This window comes from Sphaeramia orbicularis, chromosome 14, assembly GCF_902148855.1.
Source record: "Sphaeramia orbicularis chromosome 14, fSphaOr1.1, whole genome shotgun sequence".
In the NCBI taxonomy this organism is placed as follows: domain Eukaryota; kingdom Metazoa; phylum Chordata; class Actinopteri; order Kurtiformes; family Apogonidae; genus Sphaeramia; species Sphaeramia orbicularis.
This window is the reverse complement of record NC_043970.1, coordinates 43963676-43991013: the sequence shown is the minus strand read 5'-3', so window position 1 is coordinate 43991013 and position 27338 is coordinate 43963676. Positions and strand designations below refer to the sequence as shown.

At 37.0% G+C, this 27338-nt stretch overlaps 1 protein-coding gene across 1 annotated transcript in view; it reads right to left on the bottom strand.

Annotated features, from left to right (window-relative positions):
• Positions 1-26816, bottom strand: part of p2rx1 (purinergic receptor P2X, ligand-gated ion channel, 1) — a 35904-nt gene extending 9088 nt beyond the window's left edge. The window contains 11 exon segments of the mRNA XM_030153213.1: positions 268-409; positions 675-755; positions 1235-1322; positions 5014-5044; positions 5046-5071; positions 7221-7305; positions 15842-15986; positions 26471-26483; positions 26486-26513; positions 26515-26573; positions 26576-26816. Coding sequence (XP_030009073.1) covers positions 268-409; positions 675-755; positions 1235-1322; positions 5014-5044; positions 5046-5071; positions 7221-7305; positions 15842-15986; positions 26471-26483; positions 26486-26513; positions 26515-26573; positions 26576-26657 — 780 coding nt within the window. The 5' untranslated portion in view covers positions 26658-26816.
• Positions 26817-27338: the final 522 nt, after the last annotated feature.

Below are 27338 nucleotides of genomic sequence, written 5' to 3'. Positions count from 1 at the left end.
ATACAATGATTTTGACAGAAGTTATGGTCAAATATTCATGTGTTGAACTTTGGCCTAATGGAAAAAAGCGAATCAGGTTGACTAGAGAATATGGACAATCATTTGATCATGGTTTGATGTCAATATTGCTTAAAAAATGTAACCACTAGAGCGCTTACAGACAAACAGACAGACAGACATATGAACTGACCAATATGCTTGCCCTCCAACAAGCGAAAAACCCGTAAAAACATCCACCAATGACCTGAGAAACAGACGTAAACTCACCACTCTGGCGATGACTTCAAAGCTGAAGCCAGACAGTTTGACGATGTCTCCCAGTCTGAATATGGGACACAGCGGGTCTGTTACTGGGTCATAAAGGCAGGTTCGGATGAAGTTTGCATCGACACCTTCAACCAGGTTACTCCTGGAAATAAAAACAGCCTTTAGATGCTGACGTCAACAGTCGACGTCTGCATAATAACACACAGGTTTTCACATTCAAGTCGTCCTGAGCTGCAAGAATTACCGATGGGTATTTAGAACAACTTCAAGGATTCCATCTACTAGCATTTAAAGACACATTCCTAATAATTCTAATAAGGATAATAGGTTTACACCAATGGAAATGTATGTTATTATCTATGTTTATCATCTGCTAAATGTGGTTGAAACCGAATGAGCGTCTTCACCTTGTGACGTCAAATATGGGGAAAGTTATAGAGTTTTTGATGAACAGGGTGTAGTTCTCTGCAGACATCAGCAGAGGAGGACTGTGTGGAAACAGAAAAACAGACATCAAATATGCTGGGTTTTATAATCCAATACAGTTCTGTACAGAAGCCTTGGTTCATCATTAGATTTGTTGTTTTTGCAAAAGTTATATTGAACACAAATAAGGATTAATCAGCTTCTGCATTAATATATCAACTGGAAGAAATAAAACACCGAAACAGCATTAAAAACACACATGAATTTAGAAAAATACATATATTATAGTTATTGTTATTATATAGTTAAGGTTGTATAGAAGACATTTAATTCGGATTCATTTAGTGTTTAAATATTGAATGTGTTATGTCTTAATAAAGAGACCCATATATAAAATGTATCTTCATTACAACTTGCATGAATGTGTAGGACTAGACTTTTCCCCTTCACTGTATATGTACTGGTCATATTATTTCAGCTCTTGTACAGACGTGTGTTATTCATCAGTGTGAAGTCTGGACATTGCCGTGTTTCCACTTACTCTGGTATGTTGTGATCGTTCTCTACAGGACACCATGCCAACACCTCACAGGTTTTTGTGGTGTTCACGCAGATGCCAGTCATGTGACCTTGAAATAACAACAACAAAACAAAAAAATCCAGTCAATAGAAAAAGTGTAGAACAAACTTTAAATGGAGCAGGAATTACGCAACAAGCATGTGTTGTGAAAAAGAGGACGCTGGCTTTAATGTGAAACCCACTCTGAATGTGACAGAAGTCAGTACGCCGGCACTTTTCATCTTATCTGGAATTAGCATCGGCCAGATACAGTGCGCGGCGAGGCGAGCGCTGAAGACGCCGTTTCCTTTATCTGCATTCGAACGTATCATTCTGTGTGTGATTAGATTTTCTGCTATCAGCTCCTCGCATCGTTCTTTGAATGAGTTCAGACTTTTCCAGCTTTCGTTTGGTCACTGGGCGCTGACCTTTTGCCGGGGCCCACTAGTCTGTTGGGGCCCCGGGGATGCCCCGCCCCCAACCACCCAACCCCCCCTTTCATTTACTGGTGACGAGTTGACGCCTTCGAGGACGAACTGGCACCTCAAGGTGAATGTGACCGAGTCCGACAGAGCTGAGGCTGTGGGTGGACGGGGTTTATGGAAGCCCATGTCGGATGCAGAGGATTTGAAAGGGCCAAATGCTGTCTTCAGGGGCTATAGGAATTATGGTAGATAATACTGCCTTCATGTGATGTAGGAATTATGGTGCATAATGCTGCCTTCTCGTGCTATATGAATTATGATACATAATGCTGCTTTCACGTGATATAGGAATTGTGGCGCATAATGCTGCCTTCACATGCTATGGGAATTATGGTAAATACTTACAAACTCAAAAATTGTACATAACATTGCCTTCAGGTGCAATCAGGAAGATGATCCTTTCCACTTGTGAATTTGAAATTATGAGTGTGTTGTGTTCAAGTGCTATAGGAATTATGGAATATAATGCTGCCTTCATGTGCTGTAGGAATTATGGTGCGTAATGCTGCCTTCACGTGCTATATGAATTACGATACATAATGCTGCCTTCACGTGCTGTAGGAATTATGGTACAAAATGCTGCCTTCACGTGCTGTAGGAATTATGGTACAAAATGCTGCCTTTAGTGCTATAGGAATTATGGTGCATAGTGCTGCCTTCACATGCTATGGGAATTATGGTAAATACTTGTGAACTCAAAAAATTGTATATAATGTTGCCTTCAGGTGCTATCGGGAAGATGATCTTTTACACTTGTGAATTTGAAATTATGAGTGTGTTGTGTTCAAGTGCTTTTATCATCATAGTGAAATGAAAAATGGCTGAAACACAACTTATAGTGCCCCCTACTTGGGTAAACCAGTTTTGGATGTGCTTATTCATCTGATACAGCATTTTTTATTTATTTTTTTTTACATTTTTTTTGTATGCAAATTATGTAAACCACAAATGTTTATGACTATCCACTAACAGCAGCAGAACGTTAATGAAAGTATTGTTCATCACTGGATATGAATCCATTGCTGTTCTCCACCATTTTCAAAAAGGTCAAAGGTCATTTTCATCACTGAGTAGTAGGTCACAATAAATTGCGTTTCAGCCATTTTTCATTTCCCTGTGACAACAAAAGCACTTGAACACAATGCACTTGTAATTTTGAATTCACACGTGGAAAGGATCATCTTCTCGATAGCACCTGAAGGCATCATGACTGTTGTATTTTCCACAGAACTGGGTTAAAAAATTTTATTCACACGATGAAATGACCTTTGACCTTTTCAACATGACAGAGCGCAACGAGGGATTCATGGCCAATGATAAACAATGGTTTTATTAGCGCTCCGTTGCTGTTAGCTGATGATTTTATACATTTAAAGTTTACACAAATTGCAAAAAAGATTTACAAAAAAAAGCCAATAAAGTGCCGTTTAAGATTAAAAGTATTTTACCCAAGTAGCAGGTCAACATAAATTGTGTTTCAGCCATTTTTCATTTCATCTACAACAACAGGAGCACTTGGACACAGCACAGAAGTGGAAAGGCTCATCTTCCTGATGGCACCTGAAGGCAGCATCAGCCTCCCCCTGGGACAGATGGACAGGTGGGCTGATTGACAGCTCTTTAAGCTCATATATTCTGTCTGTGTTTGGTTATTTAGGAGGACAGGACATCCTCCAACGTACATGATCCTTTGCTAATATGTGCATGTGTCTACTTGCTAAAGGCGGGGCTTTACGTACACAATCATTGTCGTTTGATAAAACTTGCAATGTTTATTTTAGCACATTTTTTTTGTTGGTGGTGTTGGACAAGAACCTGGATTACATCTGACTGTTTGTCTTGGTGACGGTGATAAAACTCGGTTAGAACGTCAGTCCTGAAGAACCACAGCCCATTCTGTAAATATGCAGATCCACGACACCTGACAGGACACTCAACCTGTGTCAGGGCGTCTTATGCTGCCTTCACATGCATGGGAATTGTCGAAAATATTAATTACAAATTCTAAAATTGCACATGAACGCCCTCTCACGTTGTATTTTCCACTGGGGAACTGAGAAAAAATTTTGATCCATGAGCTGCCTTCAGGTACTGTCGGGAAAATGAGCCTTTTTACACGTGAATTCAAAATTACAAGTGTGTTGTGTTCAAGTGCTTTTGTTGCCGTAGTGAAATGAAAAATGGCTGACACAATTTATGGTGACTTGATACTTGGGTAAAACAGTTGTGGATTATTTTTGCATAATGCTGCCTGTACGGCTGTGGGAATTATGGTAAATACTAGTTATGAATGTGAAAATTGTGCGTAATGCTGTTTTCAAGTGCTATAGGATTTATAGTAAATACTAGTTACAAATGTGAAAATTGTGCATAATGCTGCCTTCATGTGCTATCAAAATTATGGTACATTATTCTACTTTCACATGCCTTGGGAATTATAGTAAATATTAGTTACTAACTTGAAAATTGTACATAATGCTGCCTTCGGATGATGTGGGAATTATAGTAAATATCAGTTACAAACTCGAAAATTGTACATAATGCTGCCTTCAGGTGACGTGGGAATTATGAGAAATATTAGTTACAAACTTGAAAATTGTACATAATGCTTCCTTCAGGTGCTGTCGGGAAAATGTGCCTCTCCACATGTGAATTCAAAATTACGAGTGTGTTGTGTTCAAATGCTATTTTTCTCATAGCGAAATGGAAAATGGCTGACTCCTAATTTATGGTGACCTGATACTAGGGTAAAACAGTTTAGGACATCTAAAATAATCTGATACAGTATTTTTTGAATTTTTTGCCAATTGCGTTAACTATAAGTGTGCAGAATTAGTCACTACCAGCAGTAGAACGTTAATAAAAGTTTTGTTTATCATTTGCCAGGAATCTCTCATTGCTATGTTGAAAAGGTTAAAGGTTATTTTAAATTTTTTCCCCAGTTCTCCAGTGGAAAATATGACATGAGGGGGCATTCATGTGCAATTTTGGGGTCCGTAACTAGTATTTACCACACGTCCCATAGCACATGAAGGCAGCATAACCTTTAGCCAGGTCACGATAAATTGTATTTCAACCATTTTCCATTTCTCTATGGCAACCAAAGCACTTGAACACAGCACATTGATAATTTCAAAGTCAGAAGTGGAAAGATCATTTTTCCCGACAGCACCTGAAGGCAGCATGAGTGCTTGGATTGATGGAAAGGTTTGTGCAGAAGTGAACGGAGTCTGTTCAGTATCTGCTGGCCTGATGTGGACGACCGTCAGGAATTACCATGTCCCGTACGTTTGAAACTCCCTCCCTTCACAGTCGGCATCCGAGCTGCAGTTGTCTTGCCATGAAGCTGCGATTTAAAAAAACAAGAAAAAGAACAGAACAATGAATGTGAAGCAGAGTGTGTTCAGCAGTTAAACAATTTCACTTTTCTGTTAATATTTAACACTCCTCTCATCTGAAAACTCACAAAAGACGTTCAGTCAGTCATATTTAATTTAAATAGTGCCATATCATATCAAACAGTTATCTTTAAAGTTATTATAATGACACTTTATATTTACACTAAATACCTGGAAAGAATATCTGCAAATTGAACAGATGAAAAAGGCTCATTATCACGGAAGTTTACACTAAATCAATAAATTCACATTTTAATTTGATACATTCAGTGGTTAACCCTTTATGGACTCTCATTACAACAGGCTGCATAGATTTATTTATGTTGTTTTTGCAATTAAACTGTCAGAAAATTTCTTTTTTGCCAATTTTTTACAACATTTTTTTCCAGGGAAAATTTATCTTTCAACATCTGGCCATTAGTTATTATTATTATTATATCTAATAAATGATTAAAACAGTGTATTGTGGTTAAAAAAAAAAAACTGACTTGAAATTTAAAAAAAAATGTTTCAATTATGTTTTATAGCTGAAGTTCAAACTAAATCAATAAATTTGCATTTTAATTTGATATATTCAGTGGTTAACCCTTTATGGACTCCCATTTTAACAGGCTGCATAGATTTATTTATGTTGTTTCTGCAATTAAAGTGGTAGTTTTCCCAATTTTTTTGGAACCTTTTTTTCCAGGGAGAACTTAACTTTTAACATCTGGCCAATAATTATCATTATTATGTGTAATAAGTAATTAAACAGTGTATTATAGGAAAAAATAAACAAAAAAGCTGACTTGAAATTTTTTTTTTTAATCAGTTATGTTTTTATTATATTTTATAGCAGAAGGTCAAACTAAGTCAATAAATTAACATCTTAATTTGATATATTCAGTGGTTAACCTTTTTTGGATTTCCATTATAACAGACTGCATAGATTTATTATTTATTACCTCCGCCAAGGAGGTTATGTTTTTGCCAGGGTTTGTTTGTTTGTTTGTTTGTCTGTCCGTTAGTGTGCAACATAACTCAAAAAGTTATGGACAGATTTGGATGAAATTTTCAGGGTTTGTTGGAAATGGGATAAGGAAGAAATTATTACATTTTGGTGGTGATCGGGGGGGGGGGGGCACACGGGGGGGGGGCCACTGATCAGCCTTGGCGGAGGTCTGCGCTCTCCGAGTGCCTCTAGTTTATGTTGTTTTTGCAATAAAAGTGTCAGAAAATGTCTTTTTTGCGTTTTTTTTTTTTTTTTTGCACCTTTTTTTTCCAGGGAGAACTTAACTTTCAATATCTGGCCATTAATTATCATTATCATATGTAATAAATGCGCAAAAGACAAGATAAGACTTTGTTTATTCCACTGTGGGGAAGTTTTACAGTTACAGCAACAACAAACTTCAAACAAGTGCAGAGAAAAAGACAGGTAGAAATACCATAAAGTGAACCACAGAGTAAAAAATGAAAATATAAACAGAAAAATAAGAAATTTAGTATTTAAATATTTATATAAATATAGAATTAGAATTAAAGTTAATTATTTACATGTGTTATAGCAAAAAAAAACCCTGACTTGATTAAAAAAAAACATTTATGTTTTTATTTAATCTCATTTCATTATTTTCTGATATTGGTTTGTTAAATACATATTTCTTTGCTTCATGGTGTCAATCTGAGTGGACATTTTTATAACTCCCTGAAAAATAAGTTCATAAAAACTTTTTCTTTTGTTTCAGGCTTTAAGAAGAATAAAAACACTCAGGTAAAAAAAATCTGGACAAAGATTCTGATAATGCATCCAGGAAAGGGTTAAATAAAAATAATAATAAATAGATAAGTAAATAAATAAATAAAATAGTAAAAAATAAATACTAATAAAAATGTTGTGGAAAAAAAAGCCAACAGGAAAAGGTACAGATGAAGCTTTGGCAGAATTCAGTATCTGCTCCAAATGTTTCCAGCTGTTTGACACAATTACACAAACAGCCGTGGAATGAAGGGGTTTCCGTTGTGTTTGACTATATATGGAAAAGCCCCGAGTATTCCACCGAAAACAGAGGGAACGCAGCAAAAAGGGAAAGAGAAGAGAAGGGCAGAACAGACGTACCTCTGGACACTTCCCCATGGCCTGACCTTCAGTGATGATGTAGTTGGTCATCACCACAAAAGACGAGTCTCCCTGAGGTTTAAACACAAAACAGATTTATTCACCGTCAGGACGAAGGGATACGAGAAGAGGAAGGAAATGGCTCATCAGTGTCAGCAGTTTCATCAGTTTCATCCTAAACATGCTGGTTTTGTTTCCCTTACAGATAAAATATGGACTTTTACATATGAGACCCTTTACCTTTATGGATCAAATATGAATAATCTGAGTCATTAAAGATAATAATAATAATAATAATAATAATAATAATAATAATAACAGTCGGATAAAGGGTATTGGTTATTTATTTTTTATTTCATTATCATTTCTGTTAATATCACTATTATTATTATTACTGTTGTATTATTATGGCTTTATTATCGAAATATTATGACTTTAATCTCATAGAAGTACTATGTTATTTTCATTAAATTAATAAATATTATGAGTGGGAGACACGGTGGTGCAGTGGATAGCACTCGTGCCTCACAACAAGAAGGTCCTGGGTTCGATTCCAACACCAGTTGATGGGGGTGGGACCTTTCTGTGTGGAGTTTGCATGTTCTCCCCCTGTCTGCATGGGTTCTCTCCGGGTATTCCGGTTTCCTCCCACAATCCAAACATGCACTGATAGGTTAATTGGTTAATCTAAATTGTCCATAGGTGTGAATGTGAGAGTGATTGTTTGTCTCTGTATGTCAGCCCTGTGATGAACTGGTGACATGTCCAGGGTGAACCCCGCCTTTGCCCGTAAGTAGCTGGGATAGGCTCCAAGCGACCCCTGAGACCCTAGTGAGGATAAAGCGGGTTCAGATAATGAATGAATGAATGAATGAATAAATTATGAGTTGTTTTTTTTAAACTACAACTTTATTATTGTAAAATTATGACTCTTTTTGTATTCACCTTTATTCTTATAAAATTACAGGTTTTATCTCGATATTTTCCAACTTTATTGTCCTATTGACAGGTGTTTTTATTTTCTTAAGTGAACCGAATACGCTGTCGTAACGACCTGTTCTGGTTCAGGACTTTACTTCTTTTTAATCCCAATAGTTAACCCTTTAAACCTTAAGCCTAAAGGTGAAAACTCACCAACCCAACTGCCGATTGTTGGCAGCAAAGGTAGCCCGACTGATCAGTTGGCTCCCGTCTCCCTGATGCGGTCAAAAAAGTGTGAAGAACGCACCAAATAGACTACCGATGTGATGGACTGAATGAAGTCCATAGTCAACACTGACTGTCACTCATTCAGATCCGATCAGACCGGTGAATGGACTTTTATAGAAGACTAATAGCGTGAAGTACCTTGGCAGAGCTGGATTCACATGGAAACTTCTCCTTCACTCATTCACTAGTCCAGGGCTATCCCTCCACCAATCAGATTGGTCCAACTGAACGATGGGGAGTGGACGATTACACGTTTAATCGGCCAAAAAGACTGGAGACGGAATTAACAATGGCCGATCGAACAGAACACACCAAACAGACTCATGTCACTGACCTCACCAGACTAACCGACAACTGACCGACCAACAAAAATTGGGTTGGTGTGTCTTCGCCTTAAAATGTACTGCCTGGACTTCTTTTTTTTTCATTTTTGATGATAAAAAGGTTCAAATATATGCTGTGAGTGAGTCTGTTTGCCCTGTTTTTCTGGAGCACTTTCTTTCCCACATCTTTCAAAATCTTGCAGTCATTTACAATTTACTGCATGTTATAATTCTGCTTAAACAGCTTCTTCTCCTGCTTCTACTACAGGTGTGACTGAAATGACTGTCATGACCCAATGAAGCCTATAAAGTCCAACACAGGAGCCTCAGCCTCTTTTTTTTTTCAGGGGCCACATTCAGCCCGATTTGATCTCCAGTGGGCTGGACTAGTAAAATAATAACAGAATAATCTATAAATAGTGACAACTCCAAATTGTGGTCTTTGTTTTAGTGCAAAAAACCCCCCATTAAATTATGAAAATACTTAATTTTATAAACTATCCAAACAAAAAAGTTGTGAATAACCTGAAAAATTGAAATTTCTTAAGATAAATAAGTGCAATTTTAACAATATTATGCCTCAACTTATCATTTATACATGTGCATAATGGATCAGATCTACAAAGACACTAAACACTGAGTAACGGGCAGAATATTTTGAAATTGTACTTAATTTTCTTTCGACATTTCACATTGTTCATATTTGTTCAGGTTATTCACATTTTATTGTTAAAGGATAGTTTGTAAATGTAAATATTTTCATAATTTAATGTTATTTTTTACACTAAAACGAAGACAAAAATGTGAAGTTGTCATTATGTATAGACGTAATATTTTTTTTCACATCAAACCAAGAAGAAAAAATGGAGTCATTCTTTTTTTTTTGTAGGTTATTCTGCTGTTTTATTTTACTGTAGATCATATTGGTCTGTATGTGGAACCTGAACTAAAATGAGTTCCACAGCCTTGACTGTGGAATTTTTGCACTTTGCAAATTCATCCCAGGGGCCGGATTGGAACCTTTGGTGGCCCCCGGGCAGCATGTTTGAGACCCCTGGTCCAACACCTTAGGTTTCAGAAACTGTTGGAATTTTTCCAGTTGCACAAACAGTGAAACAGTTCCATCTGTCCAAACTGTACATGCACAGGGTGTGTCAGCGACGACACATTAGGTTTTAAAGACTTAAATAATGTCTGTCGGTGTATTTAATTTTCCCATCATGCCCTTTTGTGTTGGTCTGACGATGCTTAACCATCCAAAGTCGCTCTGATCTGAAACAGACCCACACCCACACCTCCAGGCAAACAGGACAGTCGTCATTGTGTCTTTATTTGTTTCCCACAGAAACTACTAAAGTATTAGATAAATACTGAAGCCGACCGCTGTCCGTCTGCTGTGTTTGCTCAGTTCTCTGGAAAACACGCGACCGCTCTGGGAAAGTCCTGCGACGCCTTGATGTTGACGGAGCTGGATGATGTTCTGATGGAGTCCACGGCTGTGACTCTGAGTGGGTTTGTGCTTCCGTCACTTTGATCGTGTCCGGTTTGAGGACGAGGCGGCGCCGGAGTCCTGAACCGTCAACAAACCCGTGGCGTTGGAGTCTGTGCATGGACCGGACGGCGTTCTGATGCTGCTCTTCTGACTCACTGTGACATGGATTCACTTTGACACTTTGATTCATGGACTGTGGACGTTGACTTTATGATATGTGACTCTGACCCACATTCATAGAATCGTAACAGCAGACACCAACTGGTTCTCAGTGACAAAGTAGTTTCTGAACAATTCAACTTAACCCACTGGTTCCAACTTGTTTTTACTCGTGATTAGGGGTGTGTATTGGCAAGAATCTGGCGATATGATACAAATCACAATACTAAGATCACGATACAATATATCACGATACTGTTAAAAAGGCAATTTTTTATTGCTTTTGTTTATTTTTAAAGGATTATTTCCTGGAAGAATTGAGTTACACCAGAAATATGCACAAATACTAAACACATTTTTATTTGATCACAACAGGATATAATGCTATATCACAAAATGTTCCTGTGTTCAAACTGAAATGATCTTTTATAGACATTACAGTTTAAGATCCTGTTCAAATGTTCATATTCTATTAGTTCAGAACTAACATCAGAACATAATTTTTTTGCAATTTCAACAAAGGAACTAACATTATTAATAAAAGAGTGTTTAAATAATAATAAATAAAATATAAACAATAAAGAAAAACAAAAAAACCCAAAAATGAACCTCCACAATATCTGCATTTCAATAAATACCTAAACATATTGATACAGTACTTTTTAATGTCAATACACAATTGTGAAATAAAATATCATGATATATTGCAAAACCAATATTTTCTTACACCCCTAATCATGATACAATATATTGTGATATGTTATGATACTGTTAACAAGGCGATATTTTTTGTTTTGTTTTGTTTTTGTTTTTTTTTTAAAAGATTATTTCCTGGAAAAACTTATAGTGCAGCATTTGGATAAATAAAGTTTTAACACACGGCTTTACCAGTACAAAAAACCCACTCAAATAAATAAATAAATAAATAATGTTTTGCAGATATTACAGTTTCAGATCCTGCTTAAATGTTGGTATTCTATTGCAAAAAGAATACATAGTGTTCAGTCTCTGAATCATCCGACATCAGAACATTATTTTTATGCATTCCCAATAAAAAAAGCAAACATTTGCCTCTTTCAGACAGTAAAAAAGTGCTTGAATTATCCATTATTTAACAAACAGTGTTTATCAGTTTAAACAAAATTACATGTATTACCTTCAATATCATGATAGTACTTTTGTAGAATACAAACAACCGAACAAAATACCCATGTGAATACAAAAATGAAAGAGCTTAAAAAACAAAAAAACTAAAATGAACATCCACCATGTCTGCATTTGAATAAATACCTAAAAATATCGATACAGTACTTTTTAATATCAATACTGTATCATGAAGTGAAATATCGCAATATATTGTGATACTGATATTTTCTTACACCCCCTGCTCATGACCCCATTTTAACAAAACAAATTTCTGGCAACCTCAGACATTCAAAACGAGATTTTTTTTTTTTTTTTTGCTAAATTAATTTGTTTTTGATCATGTAATAGTTTGCTATACAATGCTGCAATAAACGCTGATTTTAGACAACATTTAGTCTATATAATGTATAATATTATGGACAGAGGCAGACATTTGGGCTTTTCCTCGTTGCTTTCAGTGATGCCGGTAAATCCAAACTGAAGGAAACTTTTGTCGTATTTTCTCTGCCTTTTTGGTGTTGTCTTCTCAGTTTCTCTTGATGTCTTAGCGAGGCCAGGCGGGTGAATAAATCTTTCCATTCTCAGTTCGGTCCAGTTTTTCTGACTGCGACTGTGTCAGGTTAAAGCGTAGTAACACACGCGGTCACATGATCGGGTCAATCCAGATATGCCCTCTCAGATGTTATATCCTGCATTTTATTTGAACTGGATTTTTATTTGGAAAAGTGTGTGGTGTTTTAATTATAATGAAATATATATTGATTTCTTAAAAAAATTCTTAGTATTTTTTTTTTTTAATTAATTGCTAGAAATTTCAGGCGACCCCATTTGAATTCCAGGTGTCGTGACCCAAGGTGAAAAACACTGACTTAACACTTTAACGCCCAGGGTTCCTCTGTTCTCCAGCTGTTCTCTTGTATACTCATGGGTTTGGTTGTTTTAGTTCATATCAGCTGACACAGTGGAAGCTGGGGCATCATCACATACACTGGCACCTAGTGGACAGTTGGGGAAGGGCATTTTTTCGCTGCTCATAACTAAAATGGCTGACAGGAAGTTAGAAATACTGAACATCCCAGAAATATCTTGTAAATCCTTCTATAGTAGGACACCCCCGTGTGTGTGTGTGTGTGTGTGTGTGTGTGTGTGTGTGTGTGTGTGTGTGTGTGTGTCTGCGGTTATGATAAATGTAGATGTACTGTTATTTATTTATTAATCAGGGACTGCAGATGAAAATTAGCACTGACTCTAACTCCGGCATATTTACACGTTTATACTGAAATGGAATGTATAAATGTGTTAATAAATGTGCACTGTCCCGCCTTAATAAAAATATACAATAATAATAATAATTTTAACTGGCCAGTTTTGTACTTCCAGTTGAAGAATAGTCCCATCTACACACTTAATATCTCGGTAAGTTGATCGGAACAATATTTTGGCAGATATTAGTCATTTTTAATACAAAAGCCTTATAAACACGTTGCTGTGCCCATGACAGTTGACAGGAAGCACAGTACCATGCTGCATGATGGGAAATGAAGTTAAAAACAGTATTAATATATTAATTGTCGTTTAAATTTTTAAGAATCATTTACCAAACAGTTTTTATGTCGATACTTATAAATATAGACTCACTTCTTTTCCCTAAAGTCAACTCTGCCCAGGATTAGAACCACCACATCTAGAACCCGGAGTTCCCCACGGAGTCACGCACTAGTTCTATATATTTATTTAATATGGAAGAAAGTGCTAAATACCCCATGTGGACTAAAATGCGAGTCCATGCATCAGTGTCTGTATTTACTCTGTCCTTCATCCCTTTAGTGTAACTTAAGTGTTCTGGATAAACCTGATCTGAACCAACAGGTTTGAGTGGAAATCGATGGATAAATGTTAGATACAGTTAATTAGAGTGGAATTAACTATATTTAAAAAAAAAAAAAAAAGTTCAAAAAATATATCTATATATCAGTTTTTTCATATTATCTCCATAAAGTGAGTAACAACTAGTATTAGAATATGTTAAAATGTGATAGGTAAAAAACACATTTTGTCTTTTGTCTTTTAATTCTACTTTCTTTTTAATCTAACTTATTCTTAGCTACTTATTCTCTGCATTTATTTATTTATTTATTTATTTATTATTGTTAATGTGGTATGACTGTTTTTGTGGAGCGGTGACCGTATTTTGAATTTCCCCTTGGGGAATATTTTATTATATTCCCCAAGGGGAAATTTAAAAATGGTCACCGTTCCACAAAACAGTCATACCACATTAACAATAATAAATAAATAAATCTATAAGTAAATCTATTTGGGATGCATCGATCCAACACCAGTATCGGGCATTGGCTCCGATACTTGTAAAGTAATCCAATACAACTGCACTTATACCACTTACGGCCGTGTGACATTCACAGTTCAGTGCAGCAGGTATGCGGAGGAGGAATAATATAGTGTGAAGAATGTGGAGATTTTTCAAAATAAATGACTGTGATAAAAGTATGCTGACTGACAGTAACGCTAAAGACACAGACAGATATGGACAGAGCGTTCTGTCCGTCCTCTGCGTACATTTCATCCGTTTTCCAGGTGCTGGCGGATGCATACCCAGACGGAGAATACCACCAGGAACCATGGAGGTAGAGGATCTGTTCAAAGAGTGACTATGTGAGTTAGAGAAAAACTACTGACAGATTTATTACAACTCCCCCAGGGCTGGCCAGTTTACATCCCACTGATAATACTATGGAGGTATGGAGCAGTGCGGACCGCTGCCAGCAGAAGTGAAAATGAAACTTATCGCTCATTTATCTTTTCCCTACCTGCTGAAGCTAAGCTTTTAAACCTTACCAGCGAAAACGCTACAATGTTAGTGTCACATTAGTGCTACCTCTGTCGTCTACAGGTTTGTTATTACAGAGTATGGTTAATTCAGAGCAGCGCCCTCTGGTGGATTAATTGACAAACGCTCATTCCAACACATTAAATGTCAGTAGCAGCATTTTGTTCCAGTCAGACTAATGACAACGACAATAAAGCACATTTACAAAAGGAACTAACAACTGGAATGGGATTATTAACTCTTTAAGTGCCAGACAGTTAAGGGGCTAATAAGCCTTAAAAGTGCCACAGAATTTGGCCGTTTTTCAGTATTTCGTGTCGTTTTTATAATATTTGAAGAATCCTGCAGGAAACCGCTCGGTAACATCCGACCGATTGCTGATTAGATCCAAAACGCACGGACGCAGCCGATTCATTATTGATCGTAATTTGCATAATTTATAATAATAATAATAATATAATCTTTATTTATATAGCACTTTTCATACATTAAAAACTGTAGCACAAAGTGCTTTACATATCAGTTTAAAAATCAGTACCGCCCCACCCCCCACCCACCCACCCACCCGCACACACACACATACACATACAAACCCACAAGCTCACACATACTTAAGAAGACTGACTGAGCACGGGTAGACCAGAACAAAAATGTACAAGTAAAAGTAAAACATCAATTTAGGAGGCGCTGTCTCAGGGAGCCATCCGCACCAGGAGGCAGCCGCCGACCCCGGCGACCAGGCACCAGCAACACAGCCCCGCATCCTAACTAGTGGGAGAGGGCCAACTGGGACCCCACCCACCAGAAAGGAGCGGACCCCAGTGAGAGAAGGCGCCACAGCCCCCGGAGTCCACAGCCGCCCCCCCATGGAGGGCTCCCTCTGATGAAACACCGGAGAATAAGAAACATTAAAAAGATGTAAAAATATTATTCGTTCGCGTGACCTCAAATTCCCGTCTGCTTGGTCTCAAAAGGGGACACAGAAAGAACGTCATCGAAATGTGAGAAAGAAATGGGGGTGGATGGTTTGTTTGTACACAAATGTGGCGTGTTCTCCAAAGCCGATCTGATCGGCCCGTGGAACTTTACAGGTTGTTTTCATAAAGCCGATTTAATCAGCCCATGGCACTGAAAGTGTTAAGTACTCGTATTGGTATTTGGTATCGGCAAGTACTCAAATGGATATTTGCACTTGATCTGGAAAAAAGTGGTATCGGTGCATCCCTAAAATCTATCTATCTATTTCTATCTAAATCTATCTATCAGTTGAGTGGACAATTATGGAACTCCCTGCAAATTTCATAGTTTTTTTTTCGTACCTATAGACAAATTAAAACACTCAGGAAAAAAAAAATCCAGACTGGGGTTCTGGTCATCCATGCATTAAAGGGTTAATGTTACTGCAGACTGGACTGGTGTTTTTGCACCGACCTGCGGAGGGAAGACGTAGTCGGCCACGTCCCAGACCCTCTCCTGGCCGTTGACGTTGGTGTAGCCCACGCCTTTCATCTTGGTGAAGACAGAGCTGACGGCTGTGTCCGTGGACTGGTAGCCCTTTTCATAGATGAACACCCACCTGTATGGGGTCACACAGAACATCCATCAGGTCTGTCACCACCATCACCCAACCCCTGGAACCCCCCCCTACCCAAACCCTGCAGGGAAGGACATGTATATGAACCACATTGACCTTTTCCCTGGCGGTCCAGCTCAGAGGGACACATGTCCAAGTGGCTGTGGTTAATGTAATGTCATCACGGTCCCACTTGTCTCTTTCCAACCACAAGGATAAATGTGACACAGTCAATGTCACAGAAAAAAGTGCAGAAACAGTCAGAGCTCTGCAGTAAAAAGAGTCAAAGAAGAAGAACAAACAGAACCTTTAGCAGATTTTTTTTTTTTTTGTAACTCACTTTTTATTGTTTTTTTCTTTCTTTTCACCCATTAAACATTTTACAGTGATACAACAGGATATAGTTATAAGAAAATATCAATAAAATATGAAAATCAAATGTAACAAAAAACAAACAAACAAGAAAAACAGAAAAAACAACACAAAAAAACACACATTCAACAAAAAACAAACAAACCAAGAGACCAACAACCAAAATAACTTTTAGCAGATTTTAATGCAGATCGTTATCCTCATATCATAACTGTCTAATTCAAACACAGGTGTCCAAAAGTCTGTGGACACATTGAATCCAGGTGTTTCATTTCTAACAGGGGTCTGGGATCCAAAACAATAAGGACTAAGGTCAGAATAGAGTTTTATATTATGGGACAAATATCAGTGCATTGGTTAATTTGGTTTCAATTATTACCTCTGCCAGGAAGTATTGTGATCACTTTGCTTTGTGTGTGTGTTTGTTTGTTAGCAAGATAACTCAGAAAGTTATGGACGGATTTGGATGAAAATTTCAGGAAATGTTGATACTGCCACAAGGGAGAAATTATTAATTTTGGTGTGATTGGAGGGGGAGGACTGATCTGCCTTGGCAGAGGTCTGTGCTCTCCGAGTGCTTTTCTTGTTATCTTTGTTTCCAAAATGACTCAGAGAGGGTTTGGACTGAAGTTATATCAACATTTTTTTCTCCATGGCTCATGAATTTTAAATGTTCTTCCTCTAAATGTCTCTCATATTTTTTCTGCTCTGACTGTAAATAATAATTTTCTTCCTCATCTAACCATCTACTGTCATCATATCTGACTGAGGAAGAAAAATCTACTAGTAAACTATAGTGAAGTATTGATGTTTCTAAACTCTATGGACTTAAATCTGTGGACACATCCTGTCTCCAGCTTTCAGATGTCCTGTTCATGAGGCTCGGACACAGAAACATCAATATTAATAATCAATAGGATATTTATCCCATAATATAAAACTCTGTTCTGACATTAGTCCTTATTGTTTTGGATCCCAGACTCCTGTTAGAAAAGAAACACCTGGATTCGACCTGTCCACAGACTTTTGTCCATTTGTGTATAGATTGATTATATTCGTCATGTCTTCCATTCCAAATTCTACTTTTCAGATCACAAGAAAATCTCTAACATTTGTGTGGTCGTCAGTTATGAATATGAGGATAACGATATTAAACCCATGGATTAAGAATGGGACGCACATTAAAGTTCATGTGTGTAAAGGCAGACGTCCCAATACTTTTGGCGATATAGTGGGAAAAAAAACCAAAAAACTAAAACTGTGACCATCAGATCATGGAGAATCTGTTCAGATCTTCACATTGATTTTACATGAAATAAAAGTGGATTTGTGGATGTTTATTTGTAGATATTAATAATCAATATGATATTTATCCCATAATATAAAACTATATTCTGACATAGTCATTATTATTTTGTATCCCAGACCCCTGTTAGAAAAGAAACTCCTGGATTCAACGGGTCCACAGACTTTTGGACACTTGTATATGAGTTAGACAGTTATGAATATGAGGATAACAAGCTGTAAAATGTCAACTTGTTTGATTATCACTGCAAAACCTCCTCCACGAGAACAAAAAATGCAGAATATCCAAATTCTGAAGCTTTAAAACTTAGACTTAGATCTGATAATGAAAATCTGATTAATAGCAGTTATTGGATGTTTATGGTCATGTAAAATGACCATAAACTAAAATGATGTCAAAGTTAAAACAGGAGGAAAACCTAGTATTAGACATAAAAGATGAAACAAGATAGAAATGATGCAAATCTAAAAGCTGCAACAGGAAATAAATGATGTAAAAGGCACAAATGAAAGTGATGTAAAAGATGCAACAGGAGCAAAAATATCAAAACAGAGGAGAACATTATATTAGACATAAAAGATGCAACAGGATTAAAAAAAAAAAAAAGACAAAGATGCAAAGTGAAAACGATGTGAAATATGCAACAAAAGTGAAAATAACAAAACAAGAGGAAATGATCAGAACAAGATGAAACTGATGGAAAAAACTAGACTCAGACACATTATTTAAACAGTGGAAGAGTGGGTAAAATGATGTATATTGATGCTCCAGAGGGTCATTAAAACAGCTGCCCTCTGTAAACCCCAGAAACTACAGCTCTCACTGCCTCAAAAAGTTCATGAGATTATTAAGGACAGTTGTCACCGTGGACTCTGTTTGAACTGTTCCCATCAGGCGGTTCAAAACAGTTTTTATCCGACCGCTGTCATCACACTCAACTCTGACAAAACACATCTAATATGTTTTTAAAAGGCATCAGTGCAATAACAGAATGCATGTTTAGGCAGCGATGACAGGTTTGTTTGGTTTATACCTGCTTTTTTTGTGTGTTTTTTTTTTGGATTTTAAGTATGACGAAAACATTGGATGGCACTTTTAAATCTTGTATATGTTACAATGAGCCCGTTTACATGACCATAAAAATCTGATAACTGATCCGATAATTGCTGTAATCAGATGTAATGCGTTTCCATGCACTTCATAAATGTGATAATAGAAAAACTCTGGTTTACATGTTTCAGTCCATTATTGGATTTCTTTCAGAGTGCATACGTACGTTATGATGTAACATGTACACTTCCTGTCATTTTCAAAACATCCGGTCTTGTCTTGTTACTGTGGCAATGCCTATGGTGTCAGCATTAGCTGTCCTAATGTGAGAGGAGCTAATAATAGGGGTGTAACGGTGCAGTCGTTTTTGTTGAACCATTTAAGTTCAGGGCCTTCTATACAATACAGAGGTGTACTGAAGGAATCCATGTACTCTATGTGAAGAACAAACACTGTGGGACCAGAGTGGACACAAACAACCCATGTACAGGGTTTACTCTGGATACATTCACCAGCTGCAAAAAAAACTAAACAAAACACTTTATTCTGAGGCTGGGGCGGCGATAAGGAAGGGGTAACATGACAACAGAGAGTAGAACAGAGGCACTGAAGGTGTTCGAAGGGTATTAAGTTTCATTTTCAGTTTTCGGTAGTTACAGAGCGCTGTTCTATTCTATTCTATTCTGTTCAATTCTATTCTATTCTATTCTGTTCTATTCTATTCTGTTTTATTCTATTGTGTTCTTTTCTATTCTGTTCTGTTCTGTTTAATTCTGTTCTATTCTATTCTGTTGTATTCTATTCTGTTCTATTCTATTCTATTTATTCTATTCTGATCTATTCTGTTTAATTCTGTTCTATTCTATTGTATCCTATCTTGTTCTATTCTATTCTATTCTATTCTATTATTCTATTCTATTCTATTCTGTTCTGTTCTGTTCTGTTGTATTCCATTCTATTCTGTTCTATTCTATTGTATCCTATTCTGTTCTTTTCTGCTCTATTCTATTCTGTTTTATTCAATTCTATTGTATTGTATTGTATTGTATTCTATTGTGTTCTATTCTATTCTGTTTAATTCTATTCTGTTCTATTCTATTGTGCTCTTTATTCTGTTCTGTTCTATTCTATTCTGTTCTATTCTGTTTAATTCTGTTCTATTCTATTCTGTTGTATTCTATTCTATTTTATTCTATTCTGATCTATTCTGTTTAATTCTGTTCTATTCTATTGTATCCATCTATTCTGTTCTGTTCTATTCTTTTCTGTTGTATTCCATTCTATTCTGTTCTATTCTATTCTATCCTATTCTGTTCTGTTCTATTCTGTTCTGTTTTATTCAATTGTATTGTATTGTATTCTGTTCTGTTCTGTTCTATTTTATGCTATTCTATGCTATACTATGCTATGCTATGCTATGCTATTCTATTCAGTCTGGGTTTGCAGCTGAACCATTCAGATCTGGTTCATGTGTTTTTCTTCGTCCTCCATTCTGTGTTCATGCGTCAGATGGACTTAACTCTGCAGGTGTGTTTCGGCTGCACTTATGTCTGGACGACTGAATTAAGCACAAGTTGGTGAATGTTTTATGAGACGGTTCCACGTGAAGACGAGGTGGACGGGCGTCTGGAGGTCAGGGGACAGCTGGTGAATGCAGACCACATCCTCTATGTACACACGGGCCCTTTTTTATATCGGCTCGTAAAAAAAAAAAAAAAAAAAAAAAAAAAACAATTACACATGAGCACAAATCCTGTAGGATGGGACGTATTGAAGCGCACATTCATTTGTCTGTGGACGATGAAAGAACATCAGAGCGACCGAAACGGGGAACGCACGATGAGCTGAAAGCCACTGTCGCCTCTATCAGCGCTGCAAATCAAATTATGCAAGTGGGAGTTTACGGTACATCCAAGGGGAAGGAGAGGAAAATAGAGCACATTAATGGATAAAAAAGCCTTGAGCGTGAAGGAATGGAGGGTTGTTCCAAAACAGCAGTCTAAGTGAGATCTGTATCTGCTCCGGCAGAAGGAGAACAGCCACCGCCAAAGACCACGACAGAGACGCTTTTATTCAACACTGAGGGAGGCAACACTGAGATTAGCTGCAGAAATGTACAAATCATCAGCTGCAAACAATGGACTGACACATCTGGAGAGGAAAAAGTGACAGGAATTAATTAAATGTCTTTATATTTCACATTAAAATGATGAAAAACATTATTCTCAGCTGTTTGAAGCGAAGAAACGCAAAAATAGACATAAGATGAGAAAAAAGCAGAATATAATTAGAAAGTCATGTGTTAAAGGTACGACAGCATATTAGGGCCACATTGGAAAAATGAAAACACGTGTCACTGCGAGAATAAAGTAGTAATATTGGAGAATGAAGCCATAATACACTGTAAAAATGAATATCTGACTTGAATTTGGAATATTTATCTTGAAAGATAATTTTTTATATTTATTTATTATTGAGACTTAAAGGGCTCATATTTGTCTAAACCCACTTTATTAGTCTGTGGTTAATTTTTTGTGTATTTGGACCCTAATAGTTCATTTCTACAGCCTGTTTTAATTCCTTCTTAATTTGTTACGTTTATAACTAGTTCCGTCACAACATTTGAACATATAAGGTCCAGACTTCAGATGAACATTTCTCGACATAATTACGACATAATTATTTGTATGTCAGGGTTCCTGTGGGGTCTTGAAAAGTCTTAAATGTCTTAAATTTACAAATCTGCATTTAATACCCTGAAAAGTCTTTATTATTATTGACATGGATTGATAGAATTTATGGCTCAACAGGTATTAAACAGTTTAGATCAGTAGATGGTTTAGGTTTTTGAGGGTTAAACTAAGTACAGGGTTCTGGATGGTATGAAATGATACATTTTCCCAATTTATCAAGTATTTTGCTCAATTTGAGGGGCTCATATTTGTCTAAACCCACTGTTCTTAGTCTGTGGTTCATTTCTTTGTGTATTTGGACCCTAATAGTTCAGACAGTTTTAATTTGAACCCTCCAGCTGCTGCGAAACTATCTTTAGATTCATTTGGGCAAAAATCCAGTGGATTTCTACAACCTGTTTGAATTCCTTCTTAATTAGTTTCGTCTATAACTAGTTCAGTCTCCACATTTGCACATATAAGGTCCAGATTTCCGACGAACATTTCTCTGACATTTGCACATATAAGGTCAAGACTTCAGATGAACATTTCTCCAACATTTGCGCATATAAGGTCAAGACTTCCAACGAACATTTCTCCGACACTTGCGCATATAAGGTCAAGACTTCTGATGAACATTTCTCCGACATTTGCACATATAAGGTCAAGACTTCCAACGAACATTTCTCTGACATTTGCACATATAAGGTCAAGACTTCTGATGAACATTTCTCCAACATTTGTGCATATAAGGTCAAGACTTCCAACGAACATTTCTCTGACATTTGCACATATAAGGTCCAGACTTTCGACGAACATTTCTCTGACACTTGTGCATATAAGGTCAAGACTTCCAACGAACATTTCTCTGACATTTGCACATATAAGGTCCAGACTTAAGACCAACATTTCTCCGACACTTGCACATATAAGGTCAAGACTTCTGATGAACATTTCTCTGACACTTGTGCATATAAGGTCAAGACTTCTGATGAACATTTCTCCGACATTTGCACATATAAAGTCCAGACTTCAGACGAACATTTCTCCAGTATTTCTCCATAATTGTTTGTCAGCAGCAGCGGATGTAGTCCATACTGAAAATATGTCCAAACTTGGAGCCCATTACCTCAAATGTTCAGTTGTTGGTTGAATTGGACAGAGCAGCACAGCCAACAACCTGGAGGGGGTGGGGCCTGAAGTGGCTCCTGTGCATTTAAAGGGCCAGTGCTCCAAACCACCTTTCTGGTGTCATTAGTCATAAATAGGGTTGAAGATGGACCTGTGGAGTTGAATTAATCAAGAATTCAGACCCAAGCAGAGCATTTACAGTTTATGGAGACCACAGGGAAATGTGGGAAAAGGAAAAATAATATATAAAAAAAGACAAATATCTCTGCTTTAATCTTGTATAGATCATTTGACTTGTTCCAGGAATGTTCATTTTGAGCTGAACCCCACGTAGATATTACAACTGATTTAAACAATATTTTGAATGAAACCAGCTCCATAGTCAGAGGATGAGTATGGAGGACACAGGAACTGATTACCCTTAAGAAGTTTTACTTGTTTTATGCAGTTTTTTCCGATAAACACATCTATTGAGTCATTACATCTTCATAAAAATATATAATATATATATGTAATTTTTTTACTATGTAGACTTGAAACAAGTATGTTCTGCTTAAAATAGGAATTGTATTATTCTATAATCCTTAGATCATATCTTCTTTTTCATGCAAACTTGATAAGTGTAATTTTCGTATTTCACTGGCAGATAATTGGACTGAAATAAGATGTTTGAACCCAATAATGAGCGTAATTTTCTTATTTTTGTGCAGGCCTTTTTTACAGTGTATTATGAGAAAAATCTCATAGTTTAAAAAAAACCCTCAAAATTTAACAAAAATAATGTCATACTTTTAAATTAAAGTCATAATGTTTTGAAAATAAATTTACAATAGTGTGATAAGAAGTCATAATTTCGAAATTGTCAGTTCCTCCTCCACAAAAGAGGCCGTTTGATCCAAATCTGATCGGTTCTTATGGCGGTGGGCAGGGCTAACAGGCTCAGTATTTGGTGGGCGGGGCTAAACAGGCTCAGTATTTGGTGGGCGGGGCTAATAGGCTCAATATTTGGCCTTTGTGCATAAACCCCAAATGAAAGAACCTCACAGAATATTCCAAGTTCTATATTGTGAGACCAGTGCGTACGACTGTATTCTCATAAATTATATTTTTCCCGCCAGTTTTAAGATTACGACGTTATTCTTGCAAAATTACAGCTTTATTTTCAAATATGACGACATTACTCTCATAAATTACAACTTTATTCTTGTAAAATTACAGGTTTCATCTTGATATTTTACTACTTGATTCACATAGTGACAGGTGTTTTTATTTTCTATTTTGTGTTCAAACTTAAATGATGTTTTACAGACATTACAGTTTAAGATCCTGTTCAAATGTTCGTATTCTGTTAGTTCAGAACCAACATCAGAACATTATTTTTGTTAAGTCCCAACAAAGGCTAACATCTGCCTCTGAGAAAGTAAAAGTGCTTTTAGGATGCTTTAAATAACCATAATTTAATAAAACGATGTTAAATAATAAATAAGATATAAACAATAAATGCCAGAAAACAAAAATAAACCTCCACAGTATCTGCATTTGAATAAATACCTAAAAATATCCATACAGTACTTTTTAATATCCATAGAGTATTGTGAATATATTGCAGAACTGATGTTTTCGAACACCTCTAGTCATTTACGAAAGCAGTCTTGAGTTGATCACCCATGACGTGCAAATTAGTAGCACATGTATTATTTAGGGCAGGCAAGCAAATTTACATGCTGTATTTGCGATCTTAGTGAATCAGGCCCTGAGTGACCTGATGTTTACTGCAGGTGGACATCTGGACGTGTGGGCAGGTGGACATATGGACAGGTGGACATGTGGACAGGTGGACATGTGGTCGACCCTGACAAATACTGGTTGACCTGATCTGTGATGCAGCTGGACGGCTTTACACCGGCGTGTCCTCAGACGCCCATGGTCTTATGGAAGGAGGTGACAGGAGGACAGAGGCGGGGTCAGACTTGGCGCTCTGTGTCATCGTGACCTTTGACTCTGTGGGTGTGCGATGGGCCGGAAACGCCATCTTTCTTTCGTTGGTCAGTCGATTTGTTCTTGCCGCCAGTGAAAACAGCTTTTTCTTCCCCAGTTCATGTTTTGGTTTTGATGTTTGCCATCGTGGTGGGCGTCACCAGCTGAAGGTAGCAGGTCTGTGCGCCGTCTGGCAGTGAATTGGGCAGCGGTTGATCGTGATGCGTGTGAACATATGTCTGAGCTGGTTGGTCTGACGCCGCCTTAGAGGTTGTGCTGCTCAGAGGTGTGCACTTCCACAAACACAAGCAGTGCAACATGACCAGAACCACACCACATCCAAACACGCAAACACACTCTGCATGAATTTATGAGGAACAATCCCAACACGTCAGAACAAGTGTGAAAGGAAAATGTTTCCATTTGTACATTGTTTTAGTCCGTACTTCATCTGCAGCTGCACATTTCCTGTGTATCTACAAGCCTTTTTTTTTTTTCTTAACCCATAAAGACCCAGAGCGACTTTAGTGGCACTTCCAAAATGTGTTTCATCACCATTTTTTTTTATATATATATTTTTATTTCACAAAAGAAATTCATCCAGATACAGTATGAACATAGTGATACTGGGTCTGACTTTTTGCAATTCTCCTTTGTGCACTCTTCCCACCCCCCACCCCTAAAGGAATAAACCAACTAAACACACTCAAAAGTAACAGGCCTAAATACATAAATAAAATTAAATAAATTAATAATAATAATAATAATAATAATAATAATAATAATATAATAATAGTAATAATAATTTCATCACCATTTATTATAATATTACCCTCTGTATTTTGTATTTTTTCTGTAAAAACCTTGTGTTTTATTGTATTTAATTCTCTAATAATGTAGATGTTCATTAAAGCTCAGAGTAAATTCAAAGGTTATTTTAGCAAAACAGAGAAAACTGAAGAAAAAATGACTTTTTCAGCCAAATCTATCATAAACTGAACATAAAATAGGTGTCTACAACCTTATTTTGTTCATGACATTTTTTATTCTTATTTATTTATTAGTTTGTTTGTTTATTTAACTTGTTATTTTGTTCATTTGTTGGTGTATTTTTCATTTTTGTTCATTTTATTGATCACTTTAACTGTTTTGTTCGTCTTGTTGCTTGTTTATTTTCTTCACTTAATTTTTGTTCATTTTTTAAATTAATTTTTGTTCATTTTATGTATTAATGTGCATAACCCCAGTGTGTCCATCCACTGTCATTGGTCCAACTCCATGGGTTTTACTGGTGAATCAATGTTGTTGAAGATGACTGTGTTTCCACGGTAACTACGGAGCCTCTGATTGTCCAAATGGGTCATACTGTATCTGATGACCATGAAAAGATGAAGAACTGTATTTTACACCAATTATTTACATGTATTGATAGGATTAGTGGATCAACAGGTATTAAACAGTTTAGATCAGTAGATGGTTTTGGTTTTGGATGTTTAACAGAATAAATACAGGGTTCTGGATGGTATGAAATGATAAATTTTCCTCATTTTTTAAGTATTTTGTTCATTTTCTTCTCAGTTTAGAAGGATTTCTTTTCACTTTAATGCCACATTTCATTTTTTTTTTAATATCTTCCTTATTTTTCACATATTTTGCTCATTTTTGTCAGTCATTTAGCTACTGTTTCTACATTTTATCTTATGAATAACTGAGGTAAAACTGCATTTCACACCAGTTATTTCCATATATTGATGTGATTAATGGATCAACAGTAGATGGTTTTGGTTTCCAGTGATCTTTGGGCTGTATGTGTTAAACTGTAAAGGTCTGATGAATGTTTTTTAACGTCAGAGTTGTGGAATGTGCAGACTCACAAGACAGAATCATCCAAACATGCAGAACATGCAGTACAATGTCCACACCTCCTGCAGCTTCCATGAGAGAAACAGTAGAAGAGAGGAAGAAGAAGCGCCTCTTACCCGATGATGTACGCAGGACGCCAAGCTGGATCAGACGGCAGACCCAAACCTACCCTCCGGTTCCTCACCAGCACCTGGCGAGGGGTCTCATACTCAAAGAAGAGTCTGAGAGGGCGTTGGTGATTTTGTTCCTCATCTCTGTGGTCTTACCGGGGCCAACGAGGGTCTCTCCACCCCAGTTATACATGAAAACTCCCAGAGTCCTCTGCTCCTGCTGGTCCGCTCAGCCTCGTTCTTCACTGTGCCAGAGTGTCCTGAGCTTCCTCTCATAAGTAACAGCTCGTACGCTTCAGGAGTAGGACTTCCTCCTCCCACGCCACTGTTCGCTCTCATGCTATTTATCTCACCCTCTCTGGCTCGCTCTCTCTCTCTCTCTTTCTCTCTCCTCTCATCTCTCTCTCTCGCTCTCTCTCTCTCTCCTCTCTCTACTTCTCTCAGTAAATGCTGACCTCCTCATTCCTCTTTGTCACATCTGAGCATGCCCGTTCACCTCCTCTGTCAGGTGCAATCTCTAGAGTTATTTAACACTGAATAAACACAGCTTTAACATTCAGCTGTGGATTTGTTTACTGAAGTTCACATAAGTTAACCCTTTACCCTCTGGAGCGCTTTCAGTATACATCATTTACCCACTCTTCTACTATTTAATATGTGAACCTTTACCTTTAATTAGGGGGGTTTAAAGGGTTTAACCTGATTCCAGGTAAAGGTTCTGCTGTGAATCTGCATCTGTTTCACATTCACTGAAGCTGCTTGAGTATGTGCTTTGTGTTCCTTTTCTTTTTTTTTGGTTTTGTTTACTGTGTTTTAGGGTCAAAACAGGTGGAATAACAGGAAAAGACAAAGAGAGGAATTGAAGATTGACAGG